The sequence below is a fragment of the Triplophysa rosa genome, linkage group LG22 (genome assembly GCF_024868665.1).
Source record: "Triplophysa rosa linkage group LG22, Trosa_1v2, whole genome shotgun sequence".
NCBI lineage: Eukaryota > Metazoa > Chordata > Actinopteri > Cypriniformes > Nemacheilidae > Triplophysa > Triplophysa rosa.
Window position 1 is genome coordinate 8,875,223 of NC_079911.1, and position 24,697 is coordinate 8,899,919.

The window sequence follows — 24,697 nt, forward strand, 5'->3', positions numbered from 1 at the left end:
ATTTCAAATGTTTATTTCTTTTAATTTTGATGATTATAACTGACAACTAATGAAAATCCCAAATTCAGTATCTCAGAAAATTAGAATATTACTTAAGACCAATACAAAGAAAAGATTTTTAGAAATCTTGGCCAACTGAAAAGTATGAACATGAAAAGTATGAGCATTTACAGCACTCAATACTTAGTTGGGGCTCCTTTTGCCTGAATTACTGCAGCAATGCGGCGTGGCATGGAGTCGATCAGTCTGTGGCACTGCTCAGGTGTTATGAGAGCCCAGGTTGCTCTGATAGTGGCCTTCAGCTCTTCTGCATTGTTGGGTCTGGCATATCGCATCTTCCTCTTCACAATACCCCATAGATTTTCTATGGGTTAAGGTCAGGCGAGTTTGCTGGCCAATTAAGAACAGGGTTACCGTGGTCCTTAAACCAGGTACTGGTAGCTTTGGCACTGTGTGCAGGTGCCAAGTCCTGTTGGAAAATGAAATCTGCATCTCCATAAAGTTGGTCAGCAGCAGGAAGCATCAGAAGCGTCTCGCCTGGGCTAAAGACAAAAAGGACTGGACTGCTGCTGAGTGGTCCAAAGTTATGTTCTCTGATGAAAGTAAATTTTGCATTTCCTTTGGAAATCAGGGTCCCAGAGTCTGGAGGAAGAGAGGAGAGGCACAGAATCCACGTTGCTTGAGGTCCAGTGTAAAGTTTCCACAGTCAGTGATGGTTTGGGGTGCCATGTCATCTGCTGGTGTTGGTCCACTGTGTTTTCTGAGGTCCAAGGTCAACGCAGCCGTATACCAGGAAGTTTTAGAGCACTTCATGCTTCCTGCTGCTGACCAACTTTATGGAGATGCAGATTTCATTTTCCAACAGGACTTGGCACCTGCACACAGTGCCAAAGCTACCAGTACCTGGTTTAAGGACCATGGTATCCCTGTTCTTAATTGGCCAGCAAACTCGCCTGACCTTAACCCCATAGAAAATCTATGGGGTATTGTGAAGAGGAAGATGCGATATGCCAGACCCAACAATGCAGAAGAGCTGAAGGCCACTATCAGAGCAACTTGGCCTCTCATAACACCTGAGCAGTGCCACAGACTGATCGACTCCATGCCACGCCGCATTGCTGCAGTAATTCAGGCAAAAGGAGCCCCAACTTAGTATTGAGTGCTGTACATGCTCATACTTTTCATGTTCATACTTTTCAGTTGGCCAAGATTTCTAAACATCCTTTCTTTGTATTGGTCTTAAGTAATATTCTAATTTTCTGATATACTGAATTTGGGATTTTCATTAGTTGTCAGTTATAATCATCAAAATTAAAAGAAATAAACATTTGAAATATATCAGTCTGTGTGTAATGAATGAATATAATATACAAGTTTCACTTTTTGAATGGAATTAGTGAAATAAATCAACTTTTTGATGATATTCTAATTATATGACCAGCACCTGTAAATGTGTGCCCTAGTAGCTTTTACAGCAGCACACTTTTTGTAATAACTGCACAACTTCTATAAAGTTAAACTATAAAGATAGTACCAAATCTTCAGCAACATGCGCATACACGACGAAACCAGACTTGTGAAGAGTTTTTTTCGTCTTTTTATGTCAGTGTCAAACAAAACATTTTATGTCCCTTACACAAAACAAACAATACTGTAAACGAGAGTAAATCACACAAGCCATACTGGGGGTTTTGTGTTGTTCAAGTGTCCAGCCCCCAGGGTTACCCTATGGCGTGTGATTGGGTCTTTAAATCTAATTCACTAGTCCGAGCCAATCAGCAACGTTCTGTCAAAAATATATCAAGAACAAGAGAATCGTTTTTTTAAGCACAGTTGACTCTCAGTCGCACGTCTTTTATTGTTACTTTTATTATTAAGTTTCATTTATTAGGTTTTAAATAGTGTATATAGATGCACGTATATAATGTTACTAATGCTTTGGCAACGTAAGCTTCTTTTCACCATGCCAATCCACTTTATTTTGCAATGCGGAAGTAATAGGCTTCATTTCTTTTATTTTTGGGAGGCTTCGCCACTACACAAAAACAACTAGACAGAAAATACTACACTTTAGTGGCTCGTCATTTGAATCTCACACCTACCAGGGCTGTTCAGAGTCGAGGAATCGACTCGTTGGGAATCGACCGCTCGCCAATACCCCCGCCTCCCCCTCCCTGTGAGAAATTGACAGCAGCTGGGTCGCCTGTGTGAGCAAAGCCGAAGGACAGACACTGCAGAAAATAAAACTCTGCCGCTACAGTGGGCTCCCCCTTCCCCCTTCCCTTCACCGTTTGAGTGTATATACCAACAAAGCGACCCAGACGAGCTCTCTGACTCGGTTTACCCGCTTCTACAGCGGAGCGGTCGGGACTTTTTCCTCGCGAACTGAAACGTCGGTAGCTTAGCCGAGCTAGCGGGCTAACGCGACTAGCTGGCTTCAGCTACACAGAGGAATTTCAATTATTCCGCCGACAGACATTTAAGGATGTCGGGGAAGGAGCAGAATAAACAATCCACCACCGAACGGCTGGTTAAAGGTACATTTTATTTCTAAAACTGTACGTTTCCCTTCACTTCATCTGTTAGCTTTACCCGCTCTGATAGCTGATGGGTAACATTCAGTTTACGTGTTGGTAAGTAGAGTGTAATAGCAATACAATCATGCGTGCACATGTGTTGTGTTGCTTGACTTTTTGGGTAACTTGGTCTGTCTGCTTTTGTTATTGACACATGTTGAAGGTCCATTTGACAAGTGGTTTTGTCAGGCTGCTTTACATGTAAGTAGCATAAATGAGAGGATCATAGCAAATCGAAGTTTGAGTAAAAATGTTGTGTCAAATGTTATGTAGAATAAAAGTGGTTCTTAAATTAGACTATAATAGGGACATCATTGCTGTAGCATGATGCTCTTTGTGGTCTGTATATGCAAAGCCCTCCAGATAAATGAAACTGAACGCTCTGCCATAGAAAAAAATTCAGTTTAATAGAGTTTATATGGTATAAATATATATGTTGTCTTCATGTTTCTAACGATCAAAATAAATAAGCCAGATCATCTTGGGTTTGTTTAATTAGGTAAGTACTGTCAACATTATCAATAAATGTCTTTCCTTGTGCAACATTACTGTAGCTTTGATCCTCTTGCTGTCCTTCTTAGTTCAAGGCAACGAGTATGTACTCCCTCATTATAAGAGTGTGAAATTCAGTGAGTCTATGCAGAATGTCACAGTGGCCACAAAGATTTAGTTGTAGGTAGAACTAAACTAATTGAAGTTGTCTGTGTGATCCCAGTTAAGCTTATACACATAATCTAACATAGAGGTAAGCAAGGATTGACCTCCGATTAAGTGAGCATCAGCTCCCTATCAAGGGCTCTAGGGAATTTCGTATGCCAGAGGGTACAGAGACAGTAGAGTAATACTCTAATTGGATCATTAGGTCTTCTTGGGTATTAAAGTACATGAGGATCTTTGACTCCTTTTATTAAAATTGCTCTGTCCATCGACACAGGACTCTGTCCTTCTTTCTTAGGGGTCGCTTATGGGATACAGTCAACTGGGTGTGTTTTCTGATCCAGCTCAATTTGAAGGCTTGAGCATATGTCACTGGACTCTTTAGTAGTATAGTTCTGGGTCCATAATAATTTGAAGTTTTCGTTTCAAGTCAGGCTATGTAATGCACAAGGTCGAAATTTGAATTGCTATGAAAAATATCATTAAAGAGCACCGTAGACACGGTTCTGTCTAAAATCTGTTATTCCCGTTTTGCGAGAACGGGAGCATTGCGGTCCATACACTGGCAAATTGGTTCCAGGTTTCACTGAATGCCTTCTTTCAGTTAAAGCACTCCAACACCTGGATTTTACTCCACGTGTATGCGTAATTGCAGACCGTCTGAAAAATGTTTTGGTAGGGACATGTCGGCTGTGGTTGCCAGGCAGACACGTCACTGAAGGTTTGACGTGTATTGGAGAATGAGGACGGCAGATAGGGAATAACGTCTGTGAGATGATGCAAGTGTTAATTGTGATTTGTTAGCACCTTAAACTACTACTGCGTATGTGTTGAATTCTTGCCACGTAGACGCCAATATTTTACAACCACCTTTGAGTTGGTTCTGGTTGGACAAAAGTGTTTGTATGACTTCATAAGACAAGCCCTCTCTTTGAAAGCTAATACTATTGAATCAATCAAGCCGGTCATTATTGTGATGGAACTGATCAAGTATTGTGCCTGGTTAGGTTGACACGCACTGATGTTGTTTTAACCAGAACAAAAGCGTGTTTGGATTGGAAGGTAAATGATTATAGCAGCTTGTGTTTGGATGAACTATAGGCTCTGTGAGAATAAGCTCCAGCATGATTGAAGGGTTGTGTGGGCGTTGAGGTTCTCGCCAAGGCCACATCTTGATGAGTCCTCCCACGGAGCGCTGGGAATCATGGATCGCAATGCCGTTTTTCATCAGCGCAGTCGCGCTCGAAACAATGAGACCGAGGCGGAGGAAGGATGGGGTTAAGTGCCTTTAAAAAAGCTTTGATTAGTTGCTAGACGTTTCCACGCAACTCTTTCGCACTCTCCTGCTTAGCACAGCAAAGTGTTGTGTGCATTGAAACTAGTTACAACTAGTCAGGGTTCACTTTCTTGACATCTTATGTTTTTTCTTGGGTGGGGAAAGCGCTAGCATAGCTTCGCATCAACACTAGACCCACCCTGAAATCCTATCACTGTCTGTATCTAATGCACGTCGCCTAGAAATGAGTTCGAGCCCGACCGCCTATTGTTTTAGTCCCCTGTCAGGCTGGTGGTGAATTTGATGTTTTGACCTTTTGGCTTATTTACAGATAGAAACTGGAGCTGCCAGGGTCAACGTCACCCTGCTTGTGTAATTATTCTGTCCTCATGCATGATTAACGGACCCCGGGCCCATCTCTCTCTCTCTTTCTCTAGTTTTGCATGTGTAGTCCAAGATAGCACTCGTGAACTTGCAAGAAGCTCTGAATTGGATGCAAAACCCGAATATTTTGTATAAGTCAAAAGGCTGTTATTGTGATAAAACCACAGATGAGACACACAGGAAGTTACGCTTTTACTGACTTCCTTAATAATGTGGTGCGGTCCAATGAGAAAATATTTTGATAGCCGTACGGGGGAGCTTTGATGAACGACAGCTATGTTTTCCGGGTGCTTTTATTCTTTATCATTAGGTGTGGTACACAAGTACAATGCGCTCGCTGCGTATTTTTGACACTTAGTAAAATCTCTCCCTTCCGTCCTGAAGGCTTCATTTTCTCATGCAAATGTGCCATGCTGAGAGGTTACGTATTTTCACTGGTGTCACCGCAGAAAGATGAACTCAACCCTCGAGCCGGATAATAGCCCTATTACTGCTTTAGTTAAAACAGGCAAATGAGCAGGTGTCCTTCCTTCACTCTGTCAGGCATGAAAGATTCAACCTTTCTCTTCCTCGTACTGGCAGACCGATGCCCCCCTCATTGCTCCTCCTCGACTAGGATGATGTATATCTGAAGAGGCTCCAAAAATCATTTATTTGTAAACACAAAGTGATCCTTAGATTCCATTTTCACCACTGGAGGAGGGTTCAGAGTCATCTGAGCCTGAAGTTTTATTGTGGCAGATCATGCCTGTGGTCCCAGGGCTGAAAGCCGTGGCGGTCCGCCAGACCCACATTCTTGTGGAGCGCGAGCAGTGCCAACTTGTCCTGTGACCCTGGCGGAGAGGATTCCACGATGCTGCCAACAGCTGGGCTTTTACCCGACCGTAAGGACGTAACTTCCCGGCTCTTCTTGAACTGCTTTGAATGTTGTGGAATTCCTACAACTGAAAATAGCTCAAAGACCGGGTGGGATGCAGAGTGATTTCAGCAGGCGTTTGTTTGCATGCCAGCCGCTGGAGGGATCTCTGGTGTGCTGCGTTATACAAACGATGCCTGAAATCCCAGCCCGTGGGTTGTTGAGGGTTTATTTAAGCAGTCGTTTTCACAACAAATAGGGCTTCGTGTCTTATTAAAGGGGTGGTGCAACGGTGTGTCATGCATTCTGACTTCTTTACGATGTTAAACGTGCTGTCTTCTCATGCTTAACATGGTCAACTTGTCAAAAAACGAGTTGAGCGTATTACGTAGTATTTCTGTGCTCCATACAGTCCCCCAGCGATCAGACAGGTTTCGGAAAGTTTTTTTCAAACATATAAAACTGTTTTGTAACAATTTTTCTTAGTCTCTTATTGGACAATTCTCCCGGAAAAGCACGTGGCACGCCCACGCAGCAGCAAGGAGAGCAGGAGGAGGAGCATGTGCAGACGTCACTTTCACTTGAGAGAGAGAGAGAGAGAGAGAGAGAGAGAGAGAGAGAGAGAGAGAGAGAGAGCATACGTAGAGAGAGAGAGCATACGTTCGCGAAGTTCAGGCGTTTCTTTGTTCACTGCATTTGGGTGATGAATGTTATGTAAACGGTGGATATAACGCTGGATTTGGAGATCATTTGAAACTGATATATGGAGCCGTCCCAGTGCTAAAAGATGCCGGACATGAACCGCATGCGGTGAGTGAAACTGATGTCTGTGTTTTGTTGGCAATGGGTGCGCACGTGCTTTGGTTCAGCCTACCCCTCCCCCCCCCGCACGTGCCGTATGCTTTCGGAAATAATCTTACAGCTGTATCTATCTTTTATAAATGTCATCAAACTAAATACTCTTCGAAGATACGAAGTATGCAATACTACTCTATAGGTACTCAAGATTAATATGAGATTGGCAGAAACCGCGTGTGTTAGGGCCGCTTTAACAAGGCCTGCATGCACGTGTTGGTTGGGGGATGGGATGGGACCAGCTGTGGCCATATGTGTTCTGATAACCCACATAGCTTTGTGGGAGAGTCCCAAATCCTGACCAATAACGGTAATGACAGTTACCGTGCATACGTTTCATTTTCAGCTCAGCGTATTGCGAAGTGTTGCATTTCGTTGCAACTCTTAACTCTCTTCGCAAACTATTGCTTGTTTTCAGGTTTTGTTGAGGGTTGAGTAATAACTTGCAATTATGAATGTCATGCATCCGTTTATTTTTGCTGTATTTGGAGAAGTGTGCTAAAGTAAAGAATGCCTTTTTTTATTTCTATTACTGTTACATGGTTAGTATTAAACTCCAGCTTGCAACTTATCCTGTATCTATTGTGCTTCTGGCATGAGTGATTCCTCAAATGATGTGGCTTTTAGAGAAGTGCGCTATTATTTACACGGCTCCTTTTTCAGATTTTTTTGTGGTCATACACAAGGTTAAAATCTCTTAGACTCATTTTGAAGAAGGAACATATAGACATAGCGCTCGGAATATTATAGGTACTTCATGGGTGTGCTCCTTTTTGGATGGGTGAAAGTTTGGCATTAGCTAAAATTACTCAATAAATAACAAGATTTATAGTTATGAAGGAATAAAGTCTGTAGAATTTTAAAATTGAGATACTAAATTTCTCCACCGATACCGAAAGCCTGTTATTCAGAGTGTACGGTGGAATAGTTGCTGGACACAAAGGAAGGTATTTGGAGGAATGTCAGTAACCTATCAGATCTCATACCCCATTTAATGCCCTAGAATGGAAAATAAATACCATAGGAGTCAATAGGGGATGAGATCTGTTTGGTTATTCTTCCAAAGGAAGATATTTGTGTTTAGCAGAACAAAGAAATTTAAACAGATTTGGAACAATCTGAGGGTGAATAAATGATGACAGAATTTTCATTTTTGGTGAACTATCCCTTTAAAGTATGTCTTCTGAAAAGCTTGTAAAGTCATATTAAAAGTAACAATGTAGCAGTTTATTTTAGCTTTGCTTTTGGTTCTGCATTTTTATCATACACCATCTGGCTTTCATGGTGAATCTGTGGATTCTTACAGACAACCTTGGTCAGCAGATGTTATGATAGACCCTGAGACTTTAACACACATTTATCGGCTCTCTTTATGGCCGTTAACAGTTTTTGCAGGTAGCTCACACTGTGTGATTTCAACAGTAGGCGCGTAAAATTGCGCAGCCCTTGATTCTGTCATTCTTTGACACAGGCAAAAGTTTTTAAAACTTGTGTTAAAACTGTTTTATCATATATCAAACTTTGCCAGCATGTTTTCCTGTAATTACAAGACTCTTCTTTTTTTTCCGCAGCGGTGCCGTACCCTCCCACGACAGGGCTCCCCTTAAAAGAGCTGTATGAGGACGGCAAGCCCAAAGTGGAGCTCTTGAAGAGCCACCTGGTAAAAGAGGGCCGTCTTGAGGAGGAAGCGGCCCTACGCATCATCAACGACGGCGCCAACATCCTCCGCAACGAGAAGTGCATGCTGGAGGTAGAGGCCCCTATCACAGGTAGGTTCACGCGCCTGTGCTGTTTCATGCTCGTTCTGATGATTCATCGTGTGGTGACGCTACAAACCTGTCGTGATTGAAGACAAGCGCAACGTCTACATCCAGGATGTGGTTCTTGCAGGGTTTTCACAGAACATTTAGCACACTTAGTGCTCCGAGATGATCGAGAAGTTTATGTCCACTGCCAACGATAGTCGCCTACACACCCGATTCCTCCCAAGCTGGCTGTCAATACCAAAAAACAAGCCAGATGATCAGAGCTAGCAGCTTAAAAATGATGTGGTTAATGTTCGGGGGACATTTTTTTAATGAAAAGGCATAGTTCATAAAAAGTTAAATATTATTTCATTGTTTATTCACCCTTATGTCGTTTAAAATCTGTATATGCGTGATGTCCGTTACATCATCATTTGTCTCAAGTCAGTAAAATAGGAGCCTGCTCTGCAGGAGCACCCCACCGTTTCTGCAGAAAAAGGGTATCGGACACGCAGAAGTACCCTCAAGGCTCAGCGGTTACTCGATCGAGTGTCTCTGATATCATCCTTAATCTTCTAGATTATGCTCGACCCTGACATAATCCTCAATCCAGCGACAAGAACGCGATTATTTTCATATGGAGCCAGTCATCCACAGCAACACATAATACGGTTGCTCTATAAAGGTCAGAGAAACAGTTGTATCCTAGGGCTCGCTCGCGCACACCCCCACACCTGCCCTTCTTTAATTCCCCAGCGGAGGCCACAGGAAACCCCCAACACTCCCTAGACTCAAACGAATACACAAACAGGTGCGTGGATATAAATGGGCATGGCTGCCCTGTCTGCCAACCCCCTCAAACGCTTACGTTTTTCATAACACACGACCCTGACTCTGGGGTATAATAATTGGACCACATAATGACATGTAAAATTGCAATGGTGGTGATTGGGAAGATTTTTGTCTGGCCGTGCTTTCTTTCTGACGACTTTTCACCCTGTGAGTACTCGAAAGGAAATTGTGTTGGTTTGGCCACATCCTGTGTGTGTGTGGTGGCCACTATCGATGTTTCATTCTGTTGTTTTTAAGGGGCCTAGTATCTGTGCATTCCCTTTTAGTGGTTTAAGTATTTGTGCGCCCAAAGTTGGCATGAGGTGCGTGTTTTGTTCATTGATATTCAAAAGTATTACTTTGATAACTCTTCAAAACTTGTGCTATGACGCTGTGCAATGTGCGTTGACCACATCTTATATTGACTCGCTTTGTTAAAGTGATGGTTCACCCAAAAATGAAAAGGTCTTCATTTAACCTCTTCATTACAAACCTGTATGACTTTCTTTCTTCTGCAGAACACAAAATATATTTTGAGGAATGTGGGTAACGGCGCAACGGCATTGGTTTTGTGTCCATACATTAGATGGGTACCGTTGTTCGCTTACCAACGTTCTTCAAAATATCTTTTGTGTTTCACAGAAGAAAGTCACACAGGTTTGAAATGACAAGAGGGAGAGTAAATGATGACAGAATTTTCATTTTTGGTTGAACAATCACTTTTGTGTTGTTTTGGGTTTCTCTTTGTTGTTGCTTACAACCTTAAATGTGTTTGTGCTGTCTCCGTCTTCAGTGTGCGGAGATGTCCACGGGCAGTTCTTCGACCTGATGAAGCTCTTTGAGGTGGGCGGGTCCCCGCACAACACTCGCTATCTATTTCTGGGAGACTATGTGGATCGAGGGTATTTTAGTATTGAGGTAAGTGTTGCTTTGTAATGTTTGACGGTCAGATGTAAAGTAGGGTTAAAAGTCCGCAAATGAGATTTTAGAGATTAAAAAAAAAAAGAGGCCTAAGTGTTACGCAACTATGTCAACAGCTTTTTTGGCAGGCTGTTGAGCACCTCCAGCAAAAAGTTGTAAAAAGAACGAGAATCATGAGTTCTGTAAAATGCTTACAGTGGAGGTTTATGGGGCAAGTAAAAACATGATTTTAAAGTGTAGACACCAGATTTAAACAAAGCACATGTTAACATGGGACTAGTGTGATAAAATAAAAAATTTTAGCCATGTCCGTGTAAACATCACACTCTTGTCATGACCATGTAAAGGCGGTGAACCCCGTAACTTTTGCACGATACTTGCAAGGATACGAGTGAGGGACTGTTTACTGTTTTACCTCGTAAAACTGTAGTTCTACTGCTGAAAGGATCATGATGTCACATTTTACACCCTCTGAAATGCTTTGCTTAAAGTGGAAGTGAACCATCCAGTCACGTTAACATTATTTATTAAATAGTTTTCCACTTAAATCAAAAATGATATAGTAAACCAGATTAGTGTGACCCTTTAAAAGAAAAAGGATGCCTTGTATAGGTTTTGTAGCAAGGGCGCCGCCATTTTGCAGTACCGCTGACGGTGACGTCACCGGGTTGGTTGGCTTCCCCGAGTTCATCAGACACAATGGGAGAGACACTGTTAAATACAGGACAGTGGAGGACATATAGGGAAAGATAACAGTTGAGACCGTGAAACGTGGAAACTGTAAAGCCACGGGATTATCAGAGGATAATTTACAGTTCGAAAATGAGAAATTAATAAAAATTGAAAAGTGTTATTGTCTTTTATAGAAGTTTACCAAACTAGACAAATTTGAATAAAAGCATTAAATGACACATTTAAATGCATAAAGGATCACACTAATCTGGTTTACTATATCATTTTTTGATTAAAGTGGAAACCTATTTAATAAATAATGTTAACTTGACTGGATGGTTCATTTCCACTTTAAACTTGTATTGTTAGTGCGTCACTAAACAACACAAATCATAATACTTCAAAAAACGAACGTTTAGATGTACCCTTTAGAAGGTCTGTGTCATGCAGCTCGTGTTTTGTCTTGTGATGATGAAATCAGCATGTCACATTTGTTGATTGTTTAGAGTTCAACAATCATTTACTTTTCCTTGTCATTCCAAACCTATATGACTTTCTACAGCGGGACACAAAAGGTATTTCGAAAAATGTTGGTAACCAAACAACACTGGTCCCCATTGATTTCTACTGAGACATTTCTCGAAATAACATCTTCAGAAAGTCATGTTCAGGTTTTGAACAACACAAGGGTGAATAAATGACATACTTTTTATTTTTGGGTGAACTATCCCTTTCAAAAATGTATCCCGCAGGACAGGAACTGTCAGTTTTTCATCACTAATGTTACGTGCAAAATGTTTCTTGCTAGGAGCCCCACCGGCCTGTTTGTCACCCTGCAGCTTTTATGCCTTTGGCCTTGATGACTGATGTCACACTGTTGCCCGGGCTCTCAAAAAGCCTCTGCGTTGCGCGTTTGTTGCAAAGTTCAGGGCCGGTAGAAATGTCACGGTTAAAAGAGCTGGCGTAAAAGAGGAGACACGCTGATGCTCAATACCATCAAACACGGCTGAGGGTCCGGAGCCCCGGGCCACCTGAGACGCACAGAGAGAGAGAGTTTTGCGTGTGCATGTCTCGCAACAAAGGCCACGCTGAGTTCATGCTCCCTCCCTGGACATCACCGAGCACAAAGGACGAACTTCAGTCATCCTCCGCACCTCCCGCTAATGCCCTCTGACTGGGACGCGGCAGTCATCAAACGCTTTCGTAGGTTACCCCACCCCGAGCTGTGCGGAGAACTTTGTACTTTTAAGTATTTCTGTCAGCATATCGCTTCTGGCACTTTTACGCGTTGATAAAACAGGCCTGTTTATAGATAACAGACCTAAATGCTGTACTTCCTTCCTGTGCGGACAGAACAGAGAGAAATGTGTATTATGCTGATTAAAAGTGCTGTTAGGTAGCCGGAGAGCCTTGCAGGTGTTTCGTATTATAGATAAGCTAAGTTAAAAATGACTGACAGGAGAAGATTTGAAGGAGAGACATATGAAATATTTTAGCCTCGCATAATTAGTTTCAGAACTGGCGAGGGTTTGGCTTGAGAGATGATATGGGAAGCGAATGTGAAAAGATTGTAATCATAGTTTTTTACCCTATCAACTCTGATCTGCCTGCTTGAATGTGTTAGTGCTTCAGCGGTTTTGAAGTGTACGTGACCTTCGCTTTCTTAAAGAAAAACTCTAATGCTTTCTATCACACTAAATTAAATTAACTTTAAAAATTGTTGCTTTTTGCATGTCTTGAATGATAGTCCTCACAAGACACACAAGCACCAATGAGATTTGAAGATATCAACATATTTGACTGGCAGTATTGTACTGGTAGTTTAAGAATTTCAATGCAAGATTTAAATGAATGCGACGTCATGAAATTTATAGTCTGCTTTCACTTTAAAGTGAATGGGCAGTTCTCTTTTGTATGCATGTGGGAGGCTTATAATACTTCATATTGATCTGTTAATATGCTATGAGTTTTGCTCACTTTAGTGCGCTAAAGAAGTGCAAACATGTGAACGCAAAGCGCTGCGGCTTCTCTTTATTTTCACATTGCAGAAGAACATTTTTGCTGTTACAGATTTGAAAAATGTTTGTGGTTTTGTGGATGATGTTCTTCAAAATATCTTCCTTTTTTTAGTGAACTACTATGAATCAGTTCTAGTAATCACATTTTTTCGTAGCACGTGGGACATATATGTCGCACTGTACAGCCCTGCTTAGTGGTTCTGTGTCCATATGATGTTGTTTCAAAATATAATCTTCAAAATATCATTTTCTTTTATTTTGGAGTGAACTACCTAATCACATGAAACAATAGTATCACATTTGCAATAAATGTATTATGAATTTAATAATTAGGGTAATAATTCCTACACCTACAGTATTTTATTAATGCAAAAAGATGACTAGGAGCAACATAAGGTCGAGTAAACCGTGACATATTTGATTTTTGGGCGAACTTCTCCTTTAATAGCAAAGCAGAGGGAATAAAGGTATAATCCTTTTATACCTAATACCTGTTGTGTTGTGGCCTTTCAGCATATCAGTTTGGGTTAATCCAGTATGCTAATGATTATGGTTGTCAACATTGTGTTCATTCTTGATGGATCATGTTTTTAATTCTGTAATCACTTTGATCTCATTAATTATACCAAGTGTCCATATCAGCAGCATTTAAATGCATTTCATAGGGTGTGTGTCTTTAGAAGAGTTACAATGTGTGGCTCTGAAAGGTATAGTTCACCCATAAATGAAAATTCTGTCATCATTTACTCACCCTCTTGTCGTTTCAAACCTGCACGACTTTTTCTTCTGCAGAACACAAAAAAGAGATTTTGAAGAAAGTTGGTGACCGAAGAGCGCTGGCACCCATTCTCTTCTATTGTATGGACACTAATCAATGCAAGTTAATGGGTGCCAGTTAACAAGAGGATGAGTAAATGATGACAGAAGAAGAAGAATCAAATGTATTGAAGGAAATTTAGAGAGAAGTGCATAGAAGGTATCAACTGATGTTGTGTGTTTTCATACTTGTTTTTTTTCTTTGCATTTGCAAGTGTGTGCTGTACCTGTGGGCCCTGAAGATCAATCACCCGACCACCCTCTTCCTCCTCAGAGGCAACCACGAGTGTCGGCATCTCACAGAGTACTTCACCTTTAAACAAGAATGTAAGCTCTTTACCACCTCTCTCTCTTTCTGTGTGTGTGCGTGCGTGCGTGCGTGCGTGCGTGCGTGCGTGCGTGTGTGTGTGTGTGTGTGTGTGTGTGTGTGTGTGTGTGTGTGTGAGAAATTAGGTTTTGCCACATCCTATCATTCTACTCTGTCATAGCAATATTTTCCCCATTTCATCGCGGCATCCCTAGAGAGATCTTGTCTTTAGAGTATTGAATGAAAAGCTAAAGGTGGAGAGCTCATCAGTCCTCACTTAGATTTTACAGCACACATCATTCCAGTCATGACAAAACGCTGACAGCTAACCCAAACCCTCATTGTTCATCCCTCACGCTCGCTTTCCACCAGCAGCCGGTGATCTATATGTCCATGATCAGAGGATGCGATAACCACTGGTCATTTTTAGAATTGCTACGTTGTGTTCACACTCGATTTTATGGCTTGATCCAGAGTCACCTGGAAGCCACCTACCCCCCAAACCACAGTGAGGTCAAACCGTTATCATAACGATCACCATGAGTATTAGCGGATGGTATTTTTGTTCCCTGATGAAACTTTACATTGCGTCATGAGCATGGGTAGAATTTAGACTTTCATTTGTTACTTCTTCACAAACCCAGTGACCAGACATGTTTCCCGTTCATATCGGCACGGTCTTTACCCCCCAAAGATTGACCCAGATTGAGTCGGTCTGTTTGGCTTCTCTCCACCCAGCTAATCAAAGAGCATTCGGTAATGTCACGCCATTCCGCCACGTTCGCTCATCACGAGGTAGCCTGTTTCTCATCTGTCAGCGGTGCTGTTTACAATACACCGCACGGCTGGTCTGTTCCGAAATGTCAGGATTTAACGGCGGTATGCGACCTCGCTCTGCCTGCAACCTGTCTTTGGCCTCAGCTTGCTTTAATCAACCTCCCGCCGTGGCGGTTTCCTCGGCTCATCTCAATTAGCGCTCGGTCCCGCCGCAACATCACCTAACAAGGCATGCTGCATCATCCTCCTCCATCCACTCCAGCCTTGGAAAGTTGGCAAGGTGCAGTCAGCCCTCACTCACCCACCCACCCACCATTACTGCGATATGTCAAACAGACAGCGCAGCTCGCCCCGTCCGCGCCTGTTTAGAGATGCATGGAGGTTTTTATTGGGATGCTCTCGTCGCAGGCAAGATTAAGTACTCGGAGCGCGTGTACGACGCCTGCATGGAGGCTTTCGACTGCCTTCCCCTGGCCGCCCTGCTCAACCAGCAGTTCCTGTGCGTGCACGGAGGCCTGTCCCCAGAGATCACCTGCCTCGACGACATCAGGAAGGTAAGACACGTGCCTTGAGATCGTATAAGATCGCACTGTGATTGATTTACAAACGGGCTGATGGTTGGGTTTGCTCAACAGTTAGACAGGTTTAAAGAGCCGCCAGCTTTCGGGCCGATGTGCGACCTGTTGTGGTCCGACCCAGGCGAGGACTACGGCAGCGAGAAGAGCTCCGAGCACTTCTGTCACAACAGCGTGAGAGGATGTTCATATTTCTACAGGTACTTCAGCACACAGGCTTGCGTGCACAAGCGTACCGCGCAGCTGTCCACACCGACTTCACAATTGCATATTAATGGAACCTCTCGGCATTAGTCATCGAGGTTTTGATTGACGGACGAGTGAAGCGACTAATTGCACCTTTCTTTCTCTCCATCTCTGTCAGTTACCCCGCAGTATGTGACTTTCTGATGAATAATAACTTGTTGTCAGTTATAAGAGCGCATGAAGCCCAGGACGCAGGGTGAGTCCGTCACATAACGCACTTAAACCAGGCTGCCAAGTTTATGGTCCGTCTGACTCAATGTTTTTTTCTGCCCCCCTTCACTGATCCCCCTTGCAGGTATCGAATGTACAGAAAAAGTCAAACGACAGGCTTCCCATCGTTAATCACAATCTTCTCTGCACCAAACTACTTAGATGTGTATAACAATAAAGGTAAGAGCTCTCCTGAGGGGGTGAGGGGGAGGTGGTGTCGTGGTGGTATGTAGAGAGCTGATTGGCTGATAGATAAAGTGACCGTTTAATAATATTAGAAATGACATTTACACAAAATTGGTTTGCGTAAATGATTAAAATTCTGTAAATTCTTCCACAGAACACACAGATATTTTAAGGAATGTTGTGAACCGGCACCCATTTAATGTCCATACAATAGAATGAATGGGTACCGGCGCTGTTCGGTTACCAACTTTTGTGTTCTGCAGAAGAAAGTCAGTCACACAGGTTTGAAATGACAGAGTTGGGAGTAAATGATGTCTGAATTTTTATTTTTAAGTGAACTTTAAGAAGTGTTTGGTGGAAATGGGGTTCTTTGCTAAAAACGGGATCAAACACAAACTACATTCATTTTAAAGGGGTCATATGACATGGCTAAAACAAATATTATTGTTTGTTTTAGATGTAATGCAATGTGTAAACACGATTTAAGGTTCAAAAACGCTGTATTTTCCACATACCGTGCATGTTTGTATCTCCTCTTTGCTCCGCCTCTCTGAAACGCAGGGATTTTTAACAAAGCTCTGAAAAGCGAGGTGTGCTATGCCAGTTAACCCGTGCGTAGTGATTGGTCGAATACTGCAAGCGTGTGACAGAAATGTAACATCAAGTTCCAAACGTGTCTAATACGCATGGGCAGCTAATAACACACCAAAGACACAGAAAACACGTGTTCGTGCCATATGACCCCTTTAAGTGGGTATCACTGTTGGAAAGCTGTTGTGAGGGTGTGTGATGAACATTCACAGCCCCAAATCTTTCCGATCAGTTTGTACCTTTTTGCTCCCTGAAGCTGCTGTGTTGAAATATGAGAACAATGTCATGAACATCCGGCAGTTCAACTGCTCTCCTCACCCGTATTGGCTGCCCAACTTCATGGACGTCTTCACGTGGTCACTACCCTTCGTCGGCGAGAAAGGTAAAGAGCAAACGATAGTTTTTTCATGACTTCCCGCTTGAAATGATTTTCAGCATTATGGAATAAAGTTGAAGAAATTTTAACACTTATATACATAATTATGGGTTTGCATAACATGGTCATTATAGATCAAATAGATCAGGCAGGTTGTGTTGAAGTTCTCTCTTGTGTGCTTTCAGTAACCGAGATGCTGGTGAACGTGTTAAACATCTGCTCGGATGATGAGCTCATGTCAGAAGGAGACGACACCTGTGAAGGTAAGAACACGTGGACAAGAGGATCAACCTGTGGAAAGATCGCTCAAGATCTGACCTGTTTCTGGGTCTGTGCTTTATAGATTTCATTGCAGGATTGTGATATCTTTCTATTGCTTCTATGTAAATTAACATACTGATATGCACTTAGATATTGAGACTCTAGTATTTAATAAGATATCAAAACATTCAATGTATGCCTAAGCAAAATTTCATGGACCTCTCAAAACGGCTTTTAGCTCTTATTTAGAACAGCATACCCCTCTGTTCATCAAATCAGTTATCTGTTGAAAATTATGCAAGATTAAACGTTATAGGTTAGTGTCTGTTTGTCGGAAGTGGTAAGTACCAGTGTGAACTACAAGCTTACTTTACATCGCATTATTTAATGGGTTTAGTTCTCTTATCCCATTTGTCGCTCACTTTCAAACCTGAACTAAGGCTACACGATTCTTAGTTTATTCACTTCATCCAAATGTTAAATGATCTCAACTCGAGCCCAGAGATAAAGGACAGTTATGCCATAGAGAAACCAGATGAACCCGTTCTGAGGGCCCACCTTCCCCTTGTGAAGAGCTGTCATGAAGAGATACAGTGTCCCATTTACTGTTCTTTGATTTGTCCTTTTTTTCAATGGCGTATAATTATATCTTGCCCTGACACACTTCTTCTGTATGTCTGTGAGCCTTTTGAAATGGGTTTATTTGATTTCTTGAGGGAGTTGTGGATATTATGCCTCATTTGATCTTGAGTACGTATGTATAAAGACAAGTTTAAAGGATAATTTTCTTTAAAATGCTCTAGTTTAACCAGTCTTTTTTTTACTTAAAGATATAAAATAAATCGGCATATAAGCAATATTGAACAAATGCAAAAGCAATATTATGATCTAAAGTTATCGTCTTTTCTCTCTCTGTGTATTTCGGCTTGTTTGGCAGGTGGAACCCCGGCAGTCCGCAAGGAAGTAATCCGAAATAAGATACGTGCCATTGGCAAGATGGCCAGAGTTTTCTCTGTTCTTAGGTAAATTTGCACACATCATATACCAAGCTCTTACTTGCGCACACACACAAACACTAACACAGGTTTGTTTCGCTTGATGATTAAGACATTTTGTTTTCATACCAGGCGATTAGTTTACCCAAAAATTGAAATTTCATCATTTACTCTCACCGTTATGTCATTTCAATCCTGTATGGCTTTCTTCTGCAGAACACAAAAGATGTTTTGAAGAATGTTGGTAACCTAACAACGGGTGGCCATTCACTTTTATTGTACGTACACAAAACCAGTGCAAGTCAATATGTAGCGCTGTTGTTTGATTAACAACATTCTTCAAAATATCTTCTGTTGTGTTCTGTAGAAGAAAGTCATACAGGTTTGAAATGGCATGGTGGTGAGTAAATGATGAATTTTCTTTAGGTGTTTTTTGTGCAAAATAAAACAAAGTATGAATAAATTATTTGAGGAATAGTTCACCCAAAGTTGACTTCCTAAACTATCCTGAACAGGGTCACATACTGTATATGCTGAGACATTTAAAAGATTTGGCCCTCACTGTAGCAAAATCTGTACACATACATTTTCTCTCAATTTCCTTCATCAGAGAGGTCAAATTCTTTAGGTTAAATATTAGCAGTATGGTTTGGATTTTGACAATAATTCTATTTTTATTCATTATAAAAATGGCGAAATAATAAATTAATATTTTGGTTTATAGTTTTTAAAATGAACCTTGGGAATAGAGACATGTATGGCTTAATATATTAACAATGGCATTGACTATAAATGTGAAATTAAAAACAGTGTAACTGTCACAGTATTCGTAAACTTTGAAAAAATACTTTTACGTTTTTTGGCGTCAAAATCTGTGACGTCAAGTTGTTGCAACCTAAACCCGTTCTCTTAACGCTACAGCGAAGCACACACGTTTTCCATATATAAAAGTGAAATATGCGACGTCAAACATAAGATCAGATGTATAAATACACAGGGACAGTAGGTGGCGGTATGTCCTCTTGACACAATAAGCATGCCTGCCATAAAAGAAGTCTGTTCAAGGTAAATCATAGCTTTAAACTACCGTCTTTAAGACAGTTAAGACTATTTAAGACATCAGCATCCACCATTATTCTATACTTTATACATTTTGAGAATGTACTGAGAATCACAATAACAATGCGGTTTGGTTATTTATTCTGTATTCAAGCACACGTGAATATTACCCCCTGTCAGCTAATGACCGAGGGAGAGAAGATGATAGGCTAACATCAAAAAGTCAAATTCTGGATAAAATGCGTTTTATAATGTCTAAAAATATCGTGTATATATTAAATTCTCAGCGATTTTGGTTATTAATATGTATGTTTGTATTGTTTCTGACCAACAATATTAAAATGTATGAAAATACACCAAATGGCATCTTTATTTTCTTTATTATTTTAGCATTGTTTTTTATATATTTTTTTATCATACAGCACCTTATATTTACTGAAGAACTGATTAGTGTGTCTGTGTTCAGTTTGGCTGCCTGTGCGTGCAACCATTTTACGTCATCGAAAAAGAACATGGCGGCTTTCTTAGGTTAAAAAGAGTATTACATTTAGGTTTTTTTTAAAGAAATGAACATTTTTTATGCGTTTCTAACTACAAATGCTAGTAGTGTAAGGCTATTACAACATATTAATTAATATCTCTATACCCTGAGTTCCCTTTAAAAATGCTCATTTTATCTCATTTTAAATTAGTAGTCACCTTAAGGCCCCCTTAGAAGTCAGCTGGGGCCTTGTGGCCCACCGCCCCCTTTAGGAACCACCGAACTAAATGATTATTTCATGATAATAGTTGTAAAACTACATATGTATAAATGTAAAGAATGTTAAAGGCTGTGTTTTTGTTATTGCAGAGAGGAGAATGAGAGCGTGTTGCAGTTAAAGGGCTTGACCCCCACTGGCACGTTGCCTTTGGGTGTGTTATCAGGAGGCAGACAGACTCTGCAGAGCGGTAAGTCTCACGCCTGTCCTCTCTGCTCTGGCCATGCAATGTTGTGTAGAGCGATACCTGCTCTCCACCAACTTCCTGCTCACTCCATCACTCGCTGTCTTTCTTAGTCTTTCTGTCTTTACCTCTCTCTCGCTCGCTCTCTCTCCTCTATGCCATCAGCTCCACCCTCTCCTGGTACAGCACACCCATCATCAGATTGCTTTCATTAACATTTCTAAAAATATGCACCTCCAAATTACATTGCTTTCAATCAACTAACATTCTTCAGATTTGCCTAACTTCCGATAAGATTGCGGCGCGTGCCGAGGAGATGCAGCGGGTGATGCTGTCGCAGGGACGGGGGCTTTTGACTGTGATGCAATATGACCCAATTTAGCCGGCGCCTGTCGGCATGCCATGCTTTCTCTCCCAGCATTCACATGAAAAACTCACCAGCCTGCTGCGTTGTGCTACCTTCTTAACTGGCCTACTAACACCGCTTTTACACAATGAGGTTTGCTTTGCTGAAACCATAGATGCACCATAACATTTGTATGATAGATACATTGCGTTTATTTATTTACTTTTTTAATGGAAGCTTACACTTACAAGGACAATTGTCGTATCGCAATAAAATCATAATGTCTGTTGATTATAATGTGTCGTGTTGAAGTTTATAGAAAACAGAAATAAAGCGACACATCGCTCAAAGCTGCCTCGCTTCTCGTCTTCCTGTGAAGACCACAAATAAACTGTCATCACGCGTATACAGTACGTCGCGCGAAGTTTTACGCCAGAGGCTTCTCCTTGTTTGGCTATTGTATACCTTCAGCTTTAAAAATAGAACGGCGTTTGTCTGATGTCTCGCGCCGCAGGTTCAAAAGCATGGTTTCTCAAAGGCAAACCTCACCAGAAATCTGTTCTGCACGATGCTTCTGAACTCAACTAACCCTTCAGGTTTTGTTCCTGTGTGCCGGGGGATGCATTTGGGCTGATGTCAAATGAATAAGTGGAGGTGTGGGGATTTGATTGGACTTGTGATTGCATTGATAACTTGACTCACTCTCTTTCCCCGTTCGTTTTGGGCATGGCACTACTACTCACGCTTACACAGCCACCGTAGAAGCAGAGGAAGCACGAGGTACGCAAGACATCTGTGAAACCTTCTCAGTGTTGTCTGTGTGTTTAACCCAAACCCCCCCCCCCCCGTCATGAGCTGTCTGTCGTTCGTGTGAATTACGTTCGTTTGTAGTTGCTGCTATCGTTACTTGTGTGTGTGTGTGTGTGTGTGTGTGTTGGGTTTTGTGCAGTTTTGCAAACCATGTAAAGTTAAATGAGTGTATTGTAGCAGTGAAAAATATAAGTCTTTGTCTTAAATCTGTATTTCATGTGTTGTCAATTTTAGTCCAATTCAAATTGAAATTTAATAGAATCAAACCTCAGGAATGACAAAGTCATCTAACAACTATGTTAAAGGCTGAAAGCATGACAAGACGCATGAAAACTGTGATAAAAATCTGATTTATTCCAGCATATATTCATTTTTTAACTGATGCTAAAATACAAGTTAAACATTCGTATTGTGTTGTTTATAGAGATGTTCCGATACTTTTTTTAATATATATATATTTTCCGATTCCGATACTTGGGCTCAGGGTATCGGCCAATACCAAGTACTGATCCGATATCTGGGTATTTGTATGTACTTATAGTTCTGTATGAATTGATATAACTATTGTATGGTGTGCTTCAGACTTGACCTTTAATAAAACTGACAAATACTAGTGAACTAGAGTATTCTTATTATCTTACAGACATATGCTGGCATGTTTTCATGTCTTCGTTGCCGATTCCAGAATCTTTTGTGGTATCGGTGGCATTACCGATACTAGTATCGGAATCGGAAAACAACCCTAGTTGTTTAACCGTGAATATCAACTTGTTTTCTTTGTAGTGTTCTTTTTTATTATTTTGACGAGTTTAAATTAAAAAATTTTTGCAAATAAATGCAAATAATTCACCTAGAATTTGAGACTGATATTGTCACAACATGAAACAAAACTTGAGAAAAACTGAAAATAATTTTGGAGTGGTCTCTTATTTTCTTTTAAGTATTGTGTAGTATTGGGTGTCTGCATTTATAGTCCAGAGGTCGAAGGCTACATGTGGAGACTGTGTGGCAACAACTGGTTGAAACTAGCAGTTTTAGAAAAATAATCCAAAATAAAGACTCATTTGGGGTAGAACAATTATTACAAATGTATTAACTTTTTATTATGAAATTATAAACCGTTACAAAGACATTTTCTTGGGAACGTGCACTGATAAATCCACAGTAAGATTAGGAGTATGGGGTCAGTTCCGATTTTGTTTTTTCCATGTTTCAAGGCACTCTAACATACGAGCTAGTAGCTCTTTTTTTGTTAAAAGGTGCCGTGATGTATTTTGTGGACTTGGTTGTTGACGGTGGTTTCTGTAAGGCTCCGAATTGTAAATGCAGCGCAGCTGTTTTGGGGATGCAGGGGTGCGAACAAACCACAGAGCGAGACTTAATCTGATCAGTTTCTATATCTGACCAAAGAAGGTAGTGGAGCAGTTCATGCTTTTGCCTGTACTGTCAGATGGATGACGTGGGTTCACCAACATTTCTGTTTTTTCTAGTTTAATCTTTGTTGTGCACCCTTACCTATGTTTTAATTAGCTTATTTGTTTTGGTATATTTAGCTTTGCGTTATCTTTGTCTTTAGAGTGTTCTTTGAGGAAGAATGGCCTTGTAGTAGTAGATGCACACTAGGTAGTTACCGGTGATGTTCAGAATGAATAAGTTAGATTTGTGTAGGATTGTTTGTGGTATTCTTATTAAAGACTAAATATGCAGAGGTTGAGTGTTTTGAATCCCAGTTCAAGGTTCGGTGTTAAATTCATGTTAGTTAAAACAGTGGAAATAATGTGGACTTTCACAGTTTGTGAACTGACAGTACTGCACTTTTAATAGACGTCTATGATGCTTTCAGTCTAACCACAAGGCTTATTTTGAAATTAACCTCAGACATGTACTGATTTTTATTAAAAGTAGCCTACATGAATTATGTTGAGAATCCATGACCTGGAGTTAATCCACTTAGAACTGTTCTGAGAACTTCACAGAAGAAATGAGTACAAATTATAAAATAAATAATGCTTTGTATTCAGATATGAGCTTCACATTTAGAATTCCATTAAAAGTGCAAATTTTGCAATTATTCTGTTTATATGAGTTTTTGTGGTATTCGACAGAATGTCATTGATGTAAAATTGCATGTTTGCTTCGTTTTGTCTTATATCATTTTCTGTATGATAGTTTGTAGGTTGTAGTTTGCAAGCGGTTTTATTTCCATATTTTGATTATTACTGTACTCATTTATCTCTCATTTAAATACTTGTTGGTTTTTTAAATCATGCTTTTAAAAGCAAAAATGACGCAAAATAAATTCCTGAAGGTTTTTATAGCTGTATCTCAGTCATTTTACTGTCACTGTCATAATAGCTGTGACTAACTGGCTGTTTCTCTACCTTCTGCTCCACTTTCAGCTATCCAAGGCTTCAACCCTCAACACAAGATCCAGAGCTTCGAGGAAGCACGTGGTCTGGACCGAATAAACGAGAGAATGCCTCCACGCAAGGACAGCATCCAGCCGGACGGCACTGCCAACTCCATCAACGCAGCCAACTCCCCCGACAAGAACGGCACCAACGCGCAGGCGTAGTAACCTCCAACAGCTACCTACTGCTCTCCTTTACCCTCGTCCTTTCCTTCCTTTCTCTCTCTCTCTGTTTATTTTTCCTATGTCTCTCACCCTTTTTCTCTCATGTCATTCTCGTTTTGGTAGAGGTGATGCCCCCTACATGCAAAAATCTCCTGGACGGCTTCAGGGGAGAATCGCACAATACCATAAAAAGGGGCGTAGCAAAAAAAAACATGGTTCTTATTTATTGATTGATATAGATAAGACATTTAAGATCTGTAACAGTGGGAAACTGAGATGAAGAACTACATGAGGATATTACATGTGTATATAAAATACAGAATATATATAAATATATATATATATATATAAGGATATTACATGTGTATATAAAATACAGAATATATATAAATATATATATATATATATACAGTATATAGACTTAGCATTGGGGTGGTGTAAGGTCATCTTAGATTCAGTAGTTTAAAAAAGACAAAAAATCCATTTTGTAAATTTCAGTTTATTAGATTTGTTTCTGAATTTTTTTAAACAAGCGAGATTTGCTCGGCATCATTTCTTTATTGTTATGTGCTTGGTGAGGGAAATTTTGACTCAACATTATTACATAGAGTGCTTATTTGTGAATACCCAATGCACGTATGATACGATTGCTTTAAGCAAAAAACAACAATTTAACAAAAGCAAAAAAAAATAAACCGCAACAGTGAAAAATATTTGTTTTGGAAACAATGTGTTTGGGGGGAAACCCCCTTCATTATGCCAATTATAACGAAGGGGAGTGCATTAATAACTCAAGTGTTGACACATTTATATGTATATGTACATTTTCAAGTG

At 40.7% G+C, this 24,697-nt stretch overlaps 1 protein-coding gene across 3 annotated transcripts; it reads left to right on the forward strand.

Moving 5' to 3' along the window:
* The first annotated feature begins 2,087 nt into the window (after positions 1–2,087).
* ppp3ccb (protein phosphatase 3, catalytic subunit, gamma isozyme, b) lies at positions 2,088–24,207 on the forward strand. Of its 3 annotated transcripts, none has more exons than XM_057321089.1 (14): positions 2,089–2,537; positions 8,176–8,373; positions 9,974–10,098; positions 13,823–13,934; positions 15,100–15,245; positions 15,327–15,466; positions 15,631–15,708; positions 15,808–15,902; positions 16,756–16,881; positions 17,061–17,138; positions 18,074–18,158; positions 20,041–20,138; positions 21,232–21,258; positions 23,688–24,207. In XM_057321089.1, exons 1-14 carry the CDS (start codon positions 2,486–2,488, stop codon positions 23,861–23,863), a joined length of 1,536 nt encoding a protein of 511 aa, XP_057177072.1. In that variant the 5' UTR covers positions 2,089–2,485; the 3' UTR covers positions 23,864–24,207. The 3 variants fall into 3 exon arrangements, with proteins under 3 accessions (XP_057177073.1, XP_057177072.1, XP_057177074.1); XM_057321091.1 differs by lacking the exon at positions 2,089–2,537 and adding an exon at positions 6,447–6,559; XM_057321090.1 differs by lacking the exon at positions 21,232–21,258 and having other exon boundaries at positions 2,088–2,537.
* Positions 24,208–24,697: the final 490 nt, after the last annotated feature.